This window comes from Lipotes vexillifer, unplaced genomic scaffold (genome assembly GCF_000442215.2).
Source record: "Lipotes vexillifer unplaced genomic scaffold, Lipotes_vexillifer_v1.1 scaffold1442, whole genome shotgun sequence".
Taxonomy (NCBI): Eukaryota; Metazoa; Chordata; class Mammalia; order Artiodactyla; family Lipotidae; genus Lipotes; species Lipotes vexillifer.
Genome location: NW_006797379.1, coordinates 184,397 through 204,930, shown reverse-complemented (window position 1 = coordinate 204,930; position 20,534 = coordinate 184,397). Strand labels below are relative to the sequence as shown.

The 20,534-nt window shown below is 37.2% G+C and overlaps 1 protein-coding gene across 3 annotated transcripts in view; it reads left to right on the top strand.

Annotated features, from left to right (window-relative positions):
• The window catches only part of CNKSR2 (connector enhancer of kinase suppressor of Ras 2), a 258,846-nt gene that overhangs the window by 169,720 nt on the left and 68,592 nt on the right, over positions 1 to 20,534 (top strand). For 2 of the 3 annotated variants that reach the window (XM_007469301.1, XM_007469303.1), the window contains exons 12-13: positions 2,501 to 2,590; positions 4,222 to 4,436. In XM_007469301.1, the coding sequence (XP_007469363.1) occupies positions 2,501 to 2,590; positions 4,222 to 4,436 (305 nt within the window). The remainder of the gene's footprint in view (positions 1 to 2,500; positions 2,591 to 4,221; positions 4,437 to 20,534) is intronic. The other variant, XM_007469302.1, reaches the window with a different exon arrangement.

Below are 20,534 nucleotides of genomic sequence, written 5' to 3'. Positions count from 1 at the left end.
ACTCTTTCATGGCTTAGTTCCATGAAAATCTCAGAGAATATTATGTAAAATACAATGAATACAATTACATATTTTGTATTCTATGTGACAAGTTTCTTCTTGTTTTTGTGCACATTTATTTGACTCCAAACAACCAATCAATTCTTCAAAAACTATCAGACTGTATTCTTTCTTAGCGAGAGAAAGTTAAAACAATGCTTATTTGTTGGATTTTTCACTTTTCAAAAGATTTTCTTGGTGACATGTAGAAACAGTGTTAGAGCTGTTAACTATTTCAGTTTCAGTGCCCATGGTGAAATGGAGTTTATCCTTAAAACCAGATTCTAAAGAAATGAGTTGTAAGAACTTTGAAAATATAACACTCATAACATTGAAAAGCTGGAGGACTGATTTTGGAAAGCAGTTGAATAGACATGACAAAATGAAACCTTTCCTAAAACCTTTATGCCACCCCTGGATGAGCAGAATATATTGACGTGCATCAGCTTACCCAAGTTCCCTCTGTAAAACTGCAGAAATCTACCCCATGAAAAGTTGGAAACTGAGATATCATTTATAAAGTTGTTTGTACACCTTGAAAGGAAGCCATTAAATAAATACTTCGTTGGGGGGCTCATTAATAATTTTATCATGTCTAGGGCTTCCCTGGTGGCGCAGTGGTTGAGAGTCCGCCTGCCGGTGCAGGGGACACGGGTTCGTGCCCCGGTCCGGGAAGATCCCACGTGCCGCGGAGCGGCTGGTCCCGTGAGCCATGGCCGCTGAGCCTGTGCGTCCGGAGCCTGTGCTCCGCAACGGGAGAGGCCACAACAGTGAGAGGCCCACGTACTGCAAAATAATAATAAGAAGAAGAAGAAGAAGAATTTTATCATGTCTAGTTCATCCTCAGACTTTCAAAGAGCTTAGGAAAATATACTAAGTAAGCTGTATCAGCATACATAATAAAAGGCCATAAGATTGGCACATTTTCCTTAAGAACATAATGAGAAAGAAGTATCTTGATGGATTTTTTAACTCCATGGAGTGTTCATAGCGATTTGATTGTGAAATGTATCTGGGCAAGGAGGGAAGTGAAGAGGACTTACAGTGACCAGGAGGTGTTGAAAGGTGGGAAGATTGGTAGATTAAAGGAGGAAGAATTGTTGGAGTGCTGTAGGGGACGTGCTAAAAATTCAGAAGGTGGTAGGAAATTGGGGTACTGGGAAGAATTACAGCCTTTGCAGGTGACAAGATTAAGCATATGACCACAAGAATGGGTGGAGGAGAGAACCTCAAGAAACTGAGAGGCCAAAATATTGGAGGGTGAATATTGAAGTCACCAAAAATTACTACAGAAGTAGTGTTTGAGTGCCTGGGTTTGAACCCTGGTACTACACACTTACCAACTGTGTGTGTCCTTGGGTAAATTACGTAACCTGTCCCAGGCTCTTCATCTGGTAGAATGAGGGTAATAGTATATTTCTCATAATCTTGATAATTAAACAATTTAATACTTATAAAACCCTTAGACAATATGTGGCATATGGTAAATGACATATACATGTTAGTACTGTTATCATGATAATCATCATTATTATTATGACCCAGTCCCACATGAGTCTTTAATTTTCATTCATTCAGAATTTACCAACCTTCACAAAGGCCAACTATAATGTTGGTTAGTAAATTTATATGCCAGACTTTGTGCTAGGTATCCTTTTTAAACTTCGGTATGATTTTCTTTTGGCTGTTTTGTGCTTCAAGAATTTCAAGTTGATCAGACATAATACACTGCAGCCTCACCGAAAAGCTATCCTTAAAGTCTGTGCCGTGAGTTCTGCTTGCTAAAGTAAAATTAAAATGCTTTTTAGTAAGAACACAGACCCAGAGGGAAATGGGACAGGCCAAAACAGTGATTACTTGGAACTAGAAACTAGAGTTCACAATAGCAAGAGATGCTTAGGGCAGACCCAGCTTTAGGCCATGAGAGAGAGTATAGCCATATTGCTGAAGAATGGTGGTATCCAAAAAGCAGATAGGAGTTAGGAGGCAGTGAAGATGGGAAGTTAGTATTGTGGTGTTCCAACATGAAATGATGGGTTAATGTTCTGGCAGGCAGGTTAAACGCAAGGAGCTACTATCCTGGAGACTGGCTATCAAGATAAAGACACTTGGGCATTGGGGAATAAGACAGATCCAGTTATTGAAAATGAAGTCACTAAAATGATGATCCTCTTTGTAAAGGGCCACATTCTTAAAGCCTGGGGCTCCTAAGAGAGCAAACCTAGGCTGTTCTTTATTATTTATAAAAAGTGCCTTAAGTTTGCATTATCACCTGGCCAATTGCCACAGGCAGTTTCACCTTCTGGCTCAAAACACACATATTTTTCACCTTCACAAATGCCAACCATAATGTTGCATATGAGTGAGTGTGTTTTGCAGACTGTAGCTAAAAGTCCGTTTAAGTTTGAGCGGACGTGGGGAAGAAAAACAATGTGATGTGAATTTTGTTCTCTGTGTTTAGGCAAGCTACGACCTATATCTATGCCAGTGGAATATAATTGGGTGGGGGACTATGAAGATCCAAATAAGATGAAGAGAGATAGTAGAAGAGGTAAGTGTTCTAGAATTTCAGTGTAGGCTGGGTTGTTGAAACAAAAAGCAAATTTAAATGTTTTTTAAATAGGGTGTTGTGGCTTCAGTGGAAAACTATTCATTCTCTCATTGACTTTATGATACACCCAAACCAACTCAGACTAACCTTTAACTATCTTGATCTGTTATTAAGTAGATATCTTCTCTGAATGCCTCCTAAGGGATTCAGGGTAGATAAGTACAATGTAAAAAATTAATATCTGAGTGTTATTTGAAAGTTAATACTTGGAAAACAAGGTCAGAAGTGTGAAACTGCATAAAAGAATTAAGTTCAACAAATAGAAAGAGTTTGTGATCAGTCCCCATTGGTCCGCAATGCCAACCTCACTACTTTTGTATTAATATAACGTTAAATTGAGCTTTGAAGCACATGGGTAAAAACTAATAGAAACTGGGCCAGTGACTCTAATGAAAACCATATAGAAATGGAAAAAAAACTGCTTTGCTTTTTTTTCTCTTCTGTTTGCTGTTCAGGGTTATCTTCTTACTTGGGGGTGGGCTACACTTGAAGTATCTACCAAAAGTAAGTTTTTATGTTCACTTATCCTGCCATTGAGGTGAGCAGTAAAGAGAGCAACTGGAAGTTTTGCTAATAAATGGGATTTGACCAAGTGTGGATATGGTGGGCCCAGTGGGTCATGCTGCTACTTCCATTTTCTGAAATGAGATCCCTAAGGTTATAGATGAAAAATAAAATTATTCAAAACAAAGCAAAAAACTTTTCATAGAACCTAAAGTCACTCAGCTTCCTTTATAACATGTTTAACCCACTTGCCTGTTATTTCTAGCCAGTGTGCAGAATTTATTTCATTAATACACAGATCCACAGACTACACAGGGATAAGCAAGCATGACTATCTGCTTCATTAGACTTCTTAACAGTTGTTTCATGGAGCGAGAATTTCTGAAAGTGTTGGTAAATATAGGAACATTGACAGATTCCTTTACGTCTATGTATTCATTCCGTCTTCCAAACTTCAGTTTCTAACCTCATTTGTTTTATAGAATTAATCAAGAAAAATATAAAAAGGGAAACACTTATATGCCTTCTCTGAGTCACTCTTTTGGGAGTTGATCTGATAGTGACATCTTGGGGGAAAAATGCCTTATGAAGCACTGTACTAATAGTTATAGTTGATAGTTCTGGCTATCAATTTAAGCATAGGTTTTATGAACTAAGTTTCCTCACTGTTGGTCCATAGTGTGGGTTTTAACTTCTCCAAGGATGCTCCCTAGCCTGCCATACGTCAGTGTTTGTCATCAAACACAAATTTTCGCAGAATCTCCCTGGGGGAGCTTGTTAAAAATTTTATGAGCCGCACACCCAGAACTTCTGATTCAAGTTCCGCAGGTGATTCTGATATAGTTTGTGCAGACCTAAAACTTGGAGAAATAATCTATAGGCTATCTATTTCTTGTTTCCCTATGATCCCAAATAATTAAGATCCTCTATATTTTCACTACAAAGGTATTTCATAAATGAAGTCAAGTTACATTTCTGAAACAAAATCTCATAGTACAGTTAAGGAAGAATAGGAACTTTGGAATATTTGCGTATTTACATTGGTGTATTTATCTTCTTTTATATAGAAAACTCTCTACTCCGATATATGAGCAATGAAAAAATTGCTCAAGAAGAATACATGTTTCAGAGAAACAGCAAAAAAGACACAGGGAAGAAGTCTAAAAAGAAGGGTGATAAGAGTAGTAGCCCGACTCACTATTCATTGCTACCTAGTTTGCAAATGGATGCACTGAGACAAGATATCATGGGCACGCCTGTGCCGGAGGCCACACTATACCACGTAAGTAAGATTTCAAAGACTCTATGATAATACTTTCATTGGCAGACTCTTTTTGGTAAATTCCAGATTATTTATTTTTATCCTCTTGTCAGATTTTCACAAAAGATCCTAAATTTAGATGTTATGCCCTGAAAAAAACGTTTTAAAAACGATGGCTTATTGCTTTGTTCTTCAGTTCATATGTTCAATGAGTTCATGTGTTGTAGCAGGTTATATTTTTACTGCAATAACTTAATATGCACAGAATTTATGGAGACTAATAATTAATTAGCTGATTAATCAGTAGTGTGATAATACACAGTAAATGAATAGCTGTAAATTTCAACATTAAAGATAAGATTTTTAATACATTTATGATTTCATTTAAAAATGAACATCTACTATGCACTAGACTTGGAGCATGGTTCTCGAGGTAAAAATGAGAAGACATAGCACACTGTAAGATGGAAAGAAAGACACACTGAGAGTCCCAATACAGTTTATAATGGGTGGGTGCAAGAAGTGTAGGAGAAGAACGGCCTTTGCCTTCTTGGGAAGTGAGAAGAGGCTTCAGAATGGGGAGCATTTGGGTGAAGAGTGAAAAGCAGTATTTTTGTGGGAAGGCGTATGAAAGTGTGCCACAGATGTGTGCGAATATGGCATGTTCCACGGACTTCATGTGGCTCAAAATTACTGGTTCAGTAAAAGTTGAAGGAAAGCATGTGAGAAGGGGCAGTAGATGGGACCCTAGAGCGGTAGGTGGGGCTTAGATCAGGAATTTTATGATAAAGTACTTAGGCTCTTTCCTGTAGTAATAAAGAGCTACTGAAGAATTTTGACGTGGGGACTTGCATGATGAGATTGGCCTATAGGATCTCTCTGGTGCAGAGCATCAATCAAGAGATGTGAGGCCAAAGGCATGGCCATTAAGGCTAGGTGGACGATGAGAAACTAGGACAATGGCAGTGCGGAGGCTGAGAATCTTGTTAGCCAAAACATTCAAATCACAAAGTCAACCCATTTTATGACATTTTGGTTAAAAGGGAGTTTGTTGTGCTTCTTATTAGAAGCCCTTGAAAAACATGGACTGCAGGCTTTTAAGTGAGTTGAACAACTGTGCTTAGTGTACACAGCATCAAAAAATTTAATCTGTCACTGCTGTGGAAGACAGACCATCTAGATATACAAGATGTGAAAGATTTAACAACTCATAGTTGAGTTGCTTTCCTGAGTATATCTTTTAAATCATCTAATTACTTATTCGCTAGGTCTCTCATAAAACGAAAATGAAGAAAAATGTTTTCATATTTGGGTTGACATAGGAGTGCAGTTAGCACTCTTGGATGCTCATTCTCTATCCTCTCCTGTCCCCAGTTACATACCACCAGCCTCTTCCTCTCCAAGAGAATAATGCCCATATCAAAACCTGCTACTTTGAATAAGTGGCAAACCAGGTTATTATTTTTTCCATAGACATTTGCAGTCATTCTGAAATCAATACTCATAGCTGTATGGCAGGGGCCACTTTTGCTATCACTAGTCAGAAATGCTATCTTCACACTGAGAAGCTGGTCTTCTAGTCAGAAGTAATAGCCTGAACAAAGATCTAAACATAAGAGACAGCTGGCCTATTCAAGAGGGAAGTTGGTAGTGAGAGGTGAAGCTAGAGAGGGAAGAAGAGGCCACTTCACCCAGAGCGTGTAAACTATTTAAGTGTTTGGATTTGTCGTAAGAGGAGCGGTAAGCCATTGAAGGCTCATTTAAACACTCAGCCTGTGCCATCCTGTCGTGCACGTCCAGACAGGAATATACTGTGTGAGGAAGGAAAATAGCTGAGTCTTGTGGATTTTGAGTAATTAAATTATGGAAGATAGTAAAAGGTAAAATTGCTAATCAGGAATATTGTGAGTATTGTCTAGTATTGTCTATAAATTGTTACCACCTTTCTGAAAGGCATTATTTAGTTAAGTGTGCAAAGAACCTGGTCTAGTAGCTTCACTTCTAGAAGTTTATTCCAAGAAAGAAAGCAGAGCCTACTTTTGCCTCCTGTTTTTATTCTATGTCCTGAGTCTGTAACAGGGTATTTTCCAGATACATGATATTTATCCCAACTAATTTTTAACAGAGAGACAGCACAGGGTAAGGAATATTGTTAATCATGGAGGAGGTCCTCCCATGTAACACTAACCCACTGATTTCAGAGTGAAAAGCTGGACATTTTCTAACTATTCTCTGGTTTAAAAGAAGCTAAGTAATTGTTAGCCCCAAAGTGTATGTTCAATGTCTATAACCAGTGTTCAAAAAGAAAGAACATTCATTGGTGAGTTTTTTATTAGACTCTTAAGTTCCTCAGAGGACTTTACTTGCATTTATTTAGTACTTTTACAGTTATCAAGGGAGTTTCCACATTTGTTACGTCTTTTAAACCTCACAACAACCGTGTTTGCAAATGACAAAACACAAAAAAGTTAAGTGATTTACCCAAAGCTGTGTTGCAAAAAAGTGTAAGAGTAAGAACTAGAACCCAAACCACCTACTGTAGGGATCTTTCTACACTCTGCCCTGGTCCTCCATGCATGGTAGGCATTGCATACACAAATGAATTAGTGCTTTAATAACTAAATGAGTGAATTTTGAAAAAGTTCACTTGAAGAAACGTGTGCGCTCATATGTTGATTTTAATAACATTTCTGGTAGCTGGATTGATTTCTACCCAGGTTTCTCTTTTGCTCTATATTACTACTTTTTTATTAAGTTCAGAAAAACATACAGAGCTACTGCTGTTATAAAACACAAGTAGTTATTCAGCATGATATATTACTGAGACTACAGGGTACTATAGTTAAAATTGCCTGGACCTGGGAGGCAAAATAAAATATATTTAAATGATTGCTTTTTATATTTCACAGGAATTTTTGTTTTATTTTTTAATCTGTATATATGTACTTATTTAAAATAAAAGGATGTTTACTTATGTTAATTTTTTAAAAAACACAAGATCAGTATCAATATGTAATCCAATCACCTTCATGATGAACCATTAATCTTCATTCTTACCAATTATTCCTTTGGATAGCACAACTGTTTTTAATGAAAGAGGACGTAAGTGGAAGAGGATTATAAAGATGGAATAATGAGTTTCGTAAGGCTGCTATCTCTGCTATAATACTAGCTCCATGTGGTCTGGGTTGAAATTTGGAGAAAATTTAGTTGAATTTAATAGCAGGATCATATCAGCATTAAATACCCTTAAACAATTTACTAAAGGTGTGTGTGTGTGTGCAGGGTGTTCCTTTTCAAGCTCCTAGATTATAATCCCCGTTAGTCTATTCTGGAAAGCAGCCTAATAATACACAAAGCCAGGCAAGTACAGTTTGACTTCAGCATGACTCATTCCTCTTAGCAATTATAGCAGAAATGTCTATATAATAATAAAGAAGATTTAGAAGTTTATGGTATTATAAAATACATAATTTTATTTTTTTAATTCCATATATTTGTTATTCCAATTTATGTATTTTTCTTAAACTTATTTGAAAAGAAATCATTCACTATGCTCTAACTACCCTAATTATCACCAGTCTTTGCCACCTCTTTCCTTTTTGACATGTCCCTCCCTCTACTGAGAATGCTTCTACCCCATCTTTCCCCCTGGCTGACTCCCATCTAAGCCTGAATTTGCAGAGAGACTTTCCCTGACCACTATACCCTAAACTAAATCAGTTTCTCCTATTATAGTCTCTTAGCACCCTGTATATTTTCTTCGAAAACTTTCTTAACATATTTATTTGTGTGATTATCTGCTTAGTATCTTTTTTCACTATATATGGTAGAGAGGGCATGTCCATGTCCATGACAGGAAAGGGTAGTTTCTCCATTTTGTTCAGCACTATATTTTAGTACCTAGTCTAAGTCTAGTACCTTACAAGTGCTCAATAAAAATGTGATGAATAAATGAATGAATGAGTGAGTGAATGTGACAGGAACTTCAATGCCTTTCTCAGTATCTCTCAGCTGATGTCCTCAGCCTGCAAAAACAAGAGCCACCTCCATGACCAGCCCTGCCCAGCACAAGCCGACCTTCAGCTGGGGTGTGTTCAGAGTGGGAACCACCAGGAACCTATTACCATTGGCTCAGTGTCCCATGTGCCTGGGGAGAGGCATAGGGCTCTGATTGTCTTCTATCATGTTTGTCTAGTCCACATGACTAAATTCTACTTTGTTTTATTGATTAGGTTTCCATTTCACTCCAAAGATGGGAACTCTGCCCTTACTGGCGCCTCCTCCAGTGAGGGTTTGGCTGGTTTACTGATACAGACGACAGACCATGTGGAGCCTAACTCTGACCACCCACCCATTTAAGAGAGTATTGGAATCACCTAGTAATTTACACTCACCATGTTGGGCTCCCTCTCAGAGCAGGTCCCAGTTTTTACCTTTAATCAGGGTGATTTACAAGACTTCTCTGCTCCACAGGTGCCACCAGGGCAACAGGATTAGCTCCCCCTCAGCCTGGCCACATCTCCTTCACTCCAGCTAGTTCTTGCTCTCTTCCTATCACTGCCCTCTCATTATGGAGGTCGCAGTATGCCTGTCAGCCAAGCATGTGATGGTATTTTTCAAAAGAGTATAACTTTATTTTACCTACTCACTGACTCTCTGTCTGAAAATGGAGTTGTTAGCTGCCAAAACCCTCGTCTGACCTGAGAGCACATGAAGCAAAGGCAGGCAGCAGTGTCTGATGTGTGTGTGTGTGTGTGTGTGTGTGTGTGTGTGTGTGTGTGAAATCCAAATGTAGTAGTGAAAGCCTTTAGATAAGGGATGATTAGAATCAGGACTTTTTTTTTTGCTTAATATGATATACATATGACACCTTGCTCTCACATTAAAGCTGCTGAACTAAATCCATAAACAAAATAATAATTTATTTTAAATCTACATGCTGAGAAGCCAGAAAAGTAAAATTTGATAATGGATCTAGGCAACGTGCAGGTACACTTTCATAAACTGAATAATGTGATTTTAGGTGGCTTATTTAAAACAGATTTTGAGTAGGTGTTTAAAAATCTGGATGATTTGTTTCATAACATTCCAACATTTGCGTGGCTTGTCTTAGTTATTTAGGATATAACTGCAGACACTCAGTTACTATTTCACTTCTGATAACTACTCTTAGCCATTTCCATCACATTGTGAAAGGATTTTTGGTGGAGCTTCTGGAGGAAGGAGGCGGAGAGCTATTAAAAGACATCTTATTTTTTAAAATTTAACAAGTAAATAAACATTATGAAACAGACACTATTGTAAGTAATCTGCAAATTTTAACTCACTTAATCCTCGTAAAAAACCTATGAGGAAAGGTGCTGGTATTATCCCCATTTTACAGATTAGGAAGCTGAGGCACTAACAATAAGTAGTTAAGTGGTGGAGCTGGGATTTGAACATTGGCAGAGTTTCTCTCTCATACACCAGATGGGCAAGACTACCATCAACAGTAAACTTGTTCAGTTCTCTGCTGTTATTTCACGTAAATGGAAGATTTCTTGATTTAATATTTACTCCCATTACCATCTTACCCCACTTACTCATGTTTAGACTTTTTCTCTGCCTACACAGAATAATGAGAAAGGGAAAATACTTTTCTTTGTGAAATATTTAAATCTCAAAGTCTTTTGTTTGTTTATTTAAAAAATTAAATATATAGAAGTATTTATCATTTATCCCAAGTGTTTCAAATTGCCCCTCAAAAAATAACATAATTTGGCAGAAACTCAACAGCAGTTCTAGTAGTGCCAACTATCTTTAAGGCCCAATAAGTGCTGTGGAATATATATAAATAATAATAATATTGCTACTGCTACTACTAATAATAGCTAACATTTACCTATTGCTTACTAAGTTCCTATGCTAATAACTTACATACATTATCTCATTGAACCTTCAAATTGACCTTCTGAGGTTGCTACTATTATTATATCTATTTTGAAGAACTGAAACACAGAGTTTACCTTGCTCATGGTCACGCAGCCAGAAAGTAGCAGACTTGAAATATGAGTACAAGCAGTCCGACTCCAAAACTCCCATTTTTAGATGAATAAAGTCACGTAAAGTCATGTCTACTCATAAGGATTTTACCATCTATTAGAGAAGCCAGAGCTATTATTATCACAAAGATGAAAAATATGCTATATTGGCAGCCTATAAACATTTATAATTAAATTTATCTACAGTTATAAAGATTGGTTTGTCTAATATAGGCCTGTCTTAGCTGCATTGTTTCAGGATCAATGTAGCTAAAATAAGAGGGCAGTTAGTTTCAGTGGCTAGATAACCATCTCTGAGCTAACAATTGTTTATAATAACCACTTTCTCCAGCTTTGACTTTACTCACCTAGATGACAGCCATGGTACAGTGTGACATGATATTTGTCCTCACCGGGGTGCATGCAGATATCCATTCTGAATATTACTGTATTCATATCATATGTATTCTCTGGTTCCCGTGGATGACTTCACAATTTCTAGAGTGTTAATGCCAAATTCGTAGTAGCACTGGCAAAGCCTACATGGGAACAGCCTGGACTGTGACAAGTGTTTCCCATTGGAGCACTTCACTAGAGTGGTGATTCTCAAACTACTGGGCTGTCCTTAGCAAATGGCCCCTGGTGACTGAGCCTTTATGCAGAAATAGCAGTCCTTCCTTTGATTCTTATGGGCAAATAACACATAATTTCACAGACTTTAATTTTCACTTGTGACTGGATATTGCTTATTAGTAACCTACTAAATGATTTTAAAAGGTTATAAATTGAATAATCATAAAATAATGCATTAGTAGAGTTTACTGAATATTCTAATTCACTATTTTTCCAAGATGCCTAGTATCCATGCAACCAGCAGTACAGTTGTGCTCTTATTGCACAAGCCCAAGTGTAGATGGTTCTGGTTCCCACAGTTTTCAGGAGGAATGCTATGTTGGTACGTCATCAGGACTTTTTTAGGTTACCTATAGTTTTCAGTTGCTTTTTTTAATTATAAATTATCATTAGACTATTGACTGTAGTTTGCTTTAGGTTGCTTGCTTTACCTTCTAGCATGTTGTAGTTCACATTACCCAGATTTTCTAAAAATGATACTATGAATTATCCATACCCTACAGTACTTACAGTCATATTCTATTGGTATCACCTAGTTAATTTTCCATTGGAAAGTGGGGATAAAGGGACCACAGGGCCTGCTGGCCTAAGAGGGTCACAATCAAAACTTGTTGAGACCCACTGCCTTAAATACAGTTATGTGGTTTTAAAAAGTAGAAGGAATGAAATCTTGGCTTTTCTTGTCTATAAATATGAAACACTTTTATAGAATGCAAGTCCATGAAGAAGTCTAGGAGGAAAATTCACTTGTGTTTCCTGACCCATTTATACTAATGGTTATTTTAGTGAAAGCCATTAAAAAAAATCATGCTCCTCCTCCACCGCAACAGGTGTAAAAAGCATCTATTCACTAAGAAGACATAAAGATGTTAAATTTTTTATGCATCTTAAATCTTATATGCATCTTAAATGTATATGCATTAAGAGATTCAAAATACTAGAAGCAAAGTCCAACAGAACTGAAAAAGGAGAAATTGACAAATCTATAATTATAGTTGAAGTCTTGAACACCCCTCTCAGTAATTCATAGAGCCACTAAACAAAAGCTCAGCAAGGGTATAGAGTGCTGAACGACTACCCACCAACGGTGTCTGACTCCCCAAAACATCAGAATACACATTCTTTTCAAGTGTGCGTGGGACGGTCATCAGGATAGACCATATCTTAGGTCATAAGATAAACCTTAATTTTAAAAGAACTGAAATGATACAAAGTATGTTATCTAACCATAATGGAATCAAACTGGAGATCAATAACAATTAACAAGTAAGTCTCCAACCTCTTGGAAATTAAAGAACGCATTTTAAAATAATCCATAGGTAAAAAAGGAAATCTCAAGGAAAATTGACCTGAATGAAGATCAAAACACAACATATGCATAGAGGAAAATTTATAGCACTAAGTACTTATCTCAGGAAAGGAGAGGGACTTCCCTGTTGGTCCAATGGTTAGGACTCGGCGTTTTCCCTGCCAGGGCCCGGGTTCAATCCCTGATCAGGGAACTAAGATCCCGCAAGCTATGTGACATGGCCAAAAAAATAAATAAAAGAGAAGGAGAAAGTTGTCACCTCAAGAAATTAGAGAAAGAACAACAAGAAATAAGCAAGCATAAGGAAGACAATAGAGAGAAGAAATGAAATTTGAAAACAGAAAACATAGTAGAGAAAATCAAAAGCTGTAAATTTTTTTGAAAAATCAAAAAAGAAATTGATAAATGTCTAGCAAGACCGACAAAGGGAAAAAGAGAAGACTAAAGTTACCAGTATAAGGAATGAAAGAGGGGTTATCACTACAAACCTCATAGACATTTAAAGAATAATAAGGAAATACTGTGAACAACTCTCTGCACTTAACTTTAACAGTTTAGATGAAATGGACCAATTCCTCAAAACCAACTAACTACATAACTCTTCCAAGATGGAGTAGATGATCTAAATAGTCCTATAACTATTAAAGGAAATTAGTTAATCATTAAAAGACTTCCAAAAAAGAAGTACAGAAATACTGAAAAAGGGACCAAACATACTGCACTTTTATATTGCTTAAGTGCAAGAGTAATCCATTTGACTTTTATTATTACGTTCTGTGGTGCCTTTAAAGTGTTGGCAGCATGTAAAATATTTGATGTATAGGGCTTGTGACTTAATGGAATTCCTAGGAGACTGATTAAAATTCATAAATTTTATTAACTGTGAAAATATTGTTTAAATGTTTGAAAAATTTGTTTCATAAATTTTTTTAAGTTCAGTAAATTAAGCATTATACAAACAAACAAAAAGATTCACTACTACGCCCTCCCTCTTGAGAGAGGTTTCTGCTTACACTGTATAAAGCAGATTATGTAAAACCAGTCCTTTTCAGTTTCATGTTTGAGCCAGTGGGGGCCTCATTCTGCTAGTTCCTGGTTAGATAATGGCTGCCAGGAAGGAAAACACAAAATCTGGCTTAATTAGTGAGGCATCATGCAAAACAGGACACAGAAGAATTGAATTTGGAATTTATTAAGTTGAAATTTATTAAATTCAAATCTTATTACAAGTTCCTTGTTGCCTTCTAAAAAAAATAATAAAACCTAAATTCTGATGAGAGGCCCTTGATCATAGAGGTTAAAGAAACCCTATTCTCTCTCATGTTGTAGGCCTGTCTCTCCCAGTTTTATAACCTCAGAAAATTTCCTCAAGTTTTGTTGGCAGTAGACCTTTTTTGCTCCCATAATCACTTCTACCCATATTACCTCACCACCATAACTCATTTCATCAAGCATCTCAGGTTTAATGAAACTCCAGGTAAAATTATTTTACCACTAGAACTGTTTAAAACCTCTTCTGATTGAAGGGCCATAACCTATATCAAATTATCTTCTTCACTCAACTCCTAAAATACATTCCTGGATGGTTTCAGCATCATCCAATTCTACAAAACTGTAGGCCTAATGATTTGCTGTATATACCCAAATCTCATCCAAAGATTCCTCTTTAATACACTACATGTCTGAGTCTCTTGGCCCAGATCTCATGTGAGAATGAAGTTTAAGGCACAATTATTGACTACTGTTACATTCTAGTTTCTTGAAGATAACTTCCAAGAACAATGTTAAATTGTTTGCAGCCTTCAAGGGATTCTTCTTTGGCTTTTGGCTCGGACAGCAACTGGCAGCAGGCCAAGTGCATGAGCTCAACCTAGAGTCTCAGCTCTAAATAATACTGCTAAATCTGTTTCTTAGCACCTCTACAAGCATCAGGTTAAGCCAAAACAGTATCCTAATAGACTTGAACCCAAAACAATCTGCAATGTTGAGAAATAGATGTGTTTCAATCCCTGTTCTTTATATGCACATAATTTTAGATTGACTAGATGCAAACTTTCGTGAAATTCAAAATAAGAGAATAATTTACCTTTTTGTGTTTTCTTTTATTATCATAAATTCAGAGTGGCCTCAGAGACAATGGCTGTTGTATCTAACCACCTCCAAGTAAAAGGGCCCAACATTAAAGAAAAGAATTGTCTTTTCAAAGATTCAGATGGCCAAGAATAATGCTGTAGTTAATAGAACGTGAGCTGTTTGAACTTAGACACATTTCTGAATCTCATTTTCCCATCAGTATAAAGAGTATAATAATACTTAATTCACTCAGGTATTTCAGAAGTAAATCACACACTTTATATAAAGTTTGTTCCACTGTGCTGGGCACATAGTAACTATTCTTAAGGCCATACAGAAAGGAAATGGATTCATTTACATGGATGGGGATTTGCTTCCTGATGAGCAAATCAGAAAGGCTTCTAGGACTAGAACATCTGTCCTCTTTGGGCATTAATGAATGTATCGGCTAGGGTTCAGTCAGGGAAGCAGAAGCGCTAAGTGGCATGGAATAAAGGACTAGATCTTACTCAGTTGAGGAGCTGGTCAAGAACCTCAGCAGAGCCAGTGGTCATGAAGAAAATCTAGAGATTTTCTAGGGAGAGCAGGGAGAGCAAGACAAACTAGAATCCATGAGCAGGCTGGAAGCCTGCCTCCAACTTCCAAACGAAGCTGGTGCCCTTTGCCATGGAGATTTACAGGCTCCTGGTCCAGGACTTAGAGGAGCTGAAGGAGTTGCACGCCTGGCTACTGACCTATCCCAGCAAGGTGAGCCAGCAGAAAAGTGGCAGTATGTGTGCGCTGCTGCAGTGACTGGCACCCTACGCTGACCTTCAGGGCAAAAAGGCTGCTGCTTCGCTTGTATTCTCCAAAATTCACACAAATTTACATTGGCCAGCCCTAACTAGCACCAGACGGGGAGAGGAATTCTGAAATAAATAGTTACAGCTTTGCTAAGTTGACATAGTAGATAACCACCACACTGAGGTTTCCTTTTTTGTTGGCACCATAGGTACCTACCAGGTAAAACCTGCTTTGAAAATTCTAGTGACAGTCTGTATGAGGATCAGTTGTAAAGTGAAAAATTCTAAATAATCATAAATTTGGAGTGGACTCAAGGTGCAGCCTACCTCTATGGAGGTATCATCCCCACAGCCTACTTACTTAATTCCCCAGAGCATATAGGAAAATATAACTTCAAATTGTCTTTTATCTATCTTAAGTCAAAAGATTGACTAGTATAAGTAATAATTGGGATAAAATGTCTAATTTACCTAAAGAGGTTTCTACTTGCTAAAACACGTAAGGCAATTCTTTAAAGAATTTCTTTGCGTACTCTGTTTAAGGAAGAGTACCAGAAAGCTATGTACCTAGACCATCTTATCTTAGCCAGTTGTTGAATCTCCTTCACTTAGTTGCATGTTAGCATCATGTCCTCAATTTTTATCAGATGGCTGATACAAGAAACAGCCATATGAAATTCACTTCTTTGATTGCTAGTAAAATATTTTTGAGGAGGTTGTATTTTTCCCTTGTGCCCCCCATATATAGTTTTATAATTGGGTAAGAGCTTTGGCTCCCTGTGATTATGATGTATATAAAGTATCTGATACAGTGTCTGGCACTATGGTAGTGCACAAATATTCTTAGCATCCTTCCTCCAACCATACTACCAAAATGTCCTCACCAGTGGGCTGAGAACAAGCCAAACCCTAATCTAGGTGCATTCAAGGCAACGAGTTCTGGAGAAGTGGCAGCAAACATCAGGCCCTGCAGGAATCTAATTTTTCATATCTGAGCTTGCATAAATTGCTTGCTTTCTCTTACTCAGTTTTCTCATTTACAGAATGAGCATGGCACTGCAAAGAGGACTATGGAAAATGCCATCTAAATTGACAGCATCATGATGATTTGATTCCTGTTGCAAACACAAATTTTTTTTAAAAAATCTCCCCATCAAGTTCTTTTTTCCCTTCTGTTAGATAAAACCAATTTTGCTTTTTTAGTCTTAAAATCATGTCATACTAGATGGTTCAGTATGGAAGAGAAGGAAGAGTATGATTTATCTCTCAGTTATTTTACTATAAAATGAATTGCATATAGTGACTTTTGAAACTTCCTAAACTTAACTTTGATTTTTATCCAATGTTATCTTTGAGAGATTTTCTGTTAAGGAAAAGCAATCTCTGGATCAAGAAAACTGCAGCTAAACTAGCCGATGTAGAAACATTTGAAGTGGTTGTCTGGGAGAGCTTATCTATTCTATAAGAGCAAAGATCTCAGAATAAGAGCCCGATAAACATACTCTTAGCCATAAAGGTATTTAGAGAAAAACTGGCATTCTTGGAACGAATTACAATGACATGGCAAGAATTCCATGATGAGAAAATATGTACAATCTATCAGAGCAACAAACCTAGAAATGAAGGTGACCCAAAACTCTTTAGTTTCAGATTCTTAAAAATGAAGCCATAAAGTCAGCAGCCAGAAAATTTTCCAGTAATTTTGATTGTCTTAAAACTGCTGACAAAATTATCATGCCATATACATTGACTTTATTTGAGATTCTTAGGTTTTGTACATTCTTCATTAGAGGTGATTCTTTTGTATTATTTTTTTCTCTCTTTTCTTTTACATATAATTTATTTCCTTGTCATTTAGTAGCCTTCAGGAGGCAAATCTGGTTCTCTCAGTTTTTTCTGGTCATAAACGTTTCTTTGTCATGAAAGATGGGTAAGCCTACCCTGATTTCTCTGACACCTAGATGTCGACAGTTTGTCAAACAGAAGTGTCAGGAGCAGGCACTGTCCTAGTCCTGCTTTTCACCTATTTGAACTTTCTGCCTCTGTCTCATGTTGTACACATTAATCAAGCACCCCAAAATAGCTGTATCTAATATTGCTGGTGATAAGTACTTTCCATACATGGTGGAGCTTAAGCATAAACTAAGCGCCTTTCAGTGAATAATCTAGCATTGTGTTAAGATTGACACCGATTGCAGGTATACATAATTCCTAAAACATCAGTAATTTGGTGTACATTGGTAACTAGCCATTTTTCCCTTTAAATCAGGATCATGTACAGTTAGTGCTCTGTGAGATATTCTAAGAGCATCTGGTCCAAGTCTCTGGTCTTGCAGATGAGGAAATTGAGGTCAAGATTAGTTTCAGTGACTTGTCCATAGTCATATCACTGGAATATGGAGAACTAGAAGTCAGGTCTCTAGATCACTACCACAGTATTGTTCTCCTGGTACTGTGCATTCCATTCTTGCTGAAACATAAACATTCAAAGTGTATCACTCCAGCTGGTGTGTTGAGAATAGGCTGGAGGTGGCTGGGGGTAGTGTGGAAGCAGGAAGACAAGATAGGATCTGGCCAATTCAGGTGAGAGATGATAGGGGCTTAGCCCTGGGTGCTAAAGTGGAAGAGGTGAGAAGGGCATGGACTCTGGATATGTTTTGAAGGGAGAGTGGACAGGATGTGCTGACAGATTGCATATGAGATGCCATAACTCATAGCCTCACTGTCCGCACACATAGGTGGTCAGTTAACTGTTTGATTCATGCTTTCAAAAGAAAATTATATGTCAGTTCCAGTGTTAGGAGTTGAGCAGAGAGTGGTGAGCTAAGCAGATGGTTTCTGCCTTTGTAGAAACTAATGCAGTAGTTAAAAACCACACGTTGAAAAAGTGAACCAAGTAATTTTAAGGCATTGCATAATAATCAGCAGTGTATCAAGTGAAAATTGCATAACATAATGAATCAGCTCCAAGAGATTTCTCCTGTGTGAAGAATTAGTGGAGAGGCAGGCTTGCCTTATTTGGATCACTGGTTTCCTCATCAGTATTGACATAGGGTTTTACGGTTGTGCTGAGTTCGATTAACACTGTTAATAGGTCTGGAATAAAATATGATTGCAGTCCCATCCTTGTCTAACTTGGCTGAGCCTTATTACCTTTCTGTACCTTAGTTTCTATCTCATTTGCAAAATTAAAATGTTAACATGAGCCTTCCTCTCATGAAGATATGATTAATGGTTGCGGAAAAAAAAACCCTGCAAATCTTTTTTTTAAATCCACAGAGCAGTATGACTTGCTAATTAAAATCGACAAAAGCATGAAAATTAGAGATTGATAAGATGTTACTGGTTTGAATTATCTCCATTAATATAAAAGTGTCATCCTAATATCTTTTTATTTTATAGAATCTTTCCACATAGCAATGTACTTATATCACATGGCAGGTTTTCATAAATGGATGTCTTCATGTCAGAAGCAGTTTTTCTTTTCTCTCGCATGGTTACCATGACTACAGAATATTTGCTTGAGAGGCAGTATTGCACAGAGTGGTTAGAACGGGTTTTGGGATTGATAGACCTGGGTTTGAACTTTGACTCTGCCACTACCTGTGAGCTCCTGAGCAAGTTGTTTACTCTCAGTTTTCTCCTCTTTGAAATGGCATTAATGATCACCACGGAACAAATTTATTGTAAGGATTAAGATTGATAACTGATATAAAGTCCCTAATACTGTGCCTCACACATAAGCCCTCAGTAAATGATAATTATTACGATCCAAGAATGACAGTTCCTGTTTCCCAAGGGTGGTGACTTTTGTAACCCTTCCTAACCATTCACCACTATAATCGCTCTTCTTCCCACCTTACCACTTACTGTCCAATAGGAAAGGGGAATCGCCTTATGGAATCTTGTATAAGATTCACTTACCTCCCTCCTTCAGAATCTGATATGCATGATATTCTTTTGATGAAACATTGACCCTGCCCAACCTGAGTTTGACCTTCTCTAAATTCCCCCCAATTACTGCCTTTTTGTTCTTGTTTGACTCATAATTTATTAGCATGCTTGTTATTTTTAAAAGCATCCTTATTTTTGAGTGTGTGTAGAGCCATTTTCAGTCATTATAAAGTCAGGTTAACTTTATTGACAGAATCCAGAGCAAGCTCACCCACTGCCCTCAAAGACCCAGCGTGTATGCAGTGCCTCATCCCCACCCTGTTCAGCGCAGTTTCTCTCTCATGCACTAGAATGGCAAGACCACCATCAACAGTAAACTTGTTCAGTTCTGTGCTGTTATTTCATGTAAATGGAAGATTTCTTGATATACTATTTACTCCCATTACCATCTTACCCCACTTGCTCATATTTAGACTTTTTCTGCTGGCACACAATAGTGAGAAAGTAAGGGAAAATACGTTTCTTTGTGAAATATTTAAATCTCAAAGGCTCTTGTTTATTTGTTTATTAAAAAGATTAAATATGTGGAAATAGTTGTCATTTGTCCCAAGAGTTTCAAATTGCTAAGCACCTTTTCTTATGTATAAGAAATAAGCTATTGGTTTGACTAGTCACTGAAGAAATCTTGGAACTTTGCAGAAAATTACAGTAAGAGGAAGTTGCTATATTGCAACAAGAGAGTATTTTGATTGCAAATTTTTCTGTAAGTGTGGCAATTTGCAACTTGAGAAGAATTTAATAGTAGCTGAGCTTTCAAAATGTAACACAGAAACTGTCATTTTCTTCCACAATTAAAATAAGTGCTTCTGAAAGTTTCAGGATAAGAATGACCCAAATTACCCTCCCCCTCACTTCCTCATCCAGAAGAGGGGGGAACAGAGTTTGAACAGAACATCTGTGGACAAAATGAAAGACAAATGCTCTTTTCAGGCAACTGTCTGAAAAAGGGATCTTTTATAGCCAAACAGAATACTGTTGCATGCATCGCCATGGTTAAGAAGAGGATCAACAATGCTTTCATAATGGCCTTTTGTTTTAGCACATTCTATTTTTATGGATTGAATTGTGATTTCAACACATCCATTCATAATTCATCATATAATTATATGCACAAATATCTTTTGACACATTTAATGCGCTTTTGCCCGCCACATCTTGAATTCAACTTTAAACTGTTAAGTGCACTAAGACAATCTCATTACAAGCAATGGTAAAGGAGATTGGATAAAAAGGAATTTTTTCTTATCTACCAAAAGGAACAGTCTACTAAAGAACAGAACATCAGTAATATGCTGTACATGGATTACTGGAGGAAAGACACCTGGCTTGTTTCTTCCCGCCCCCC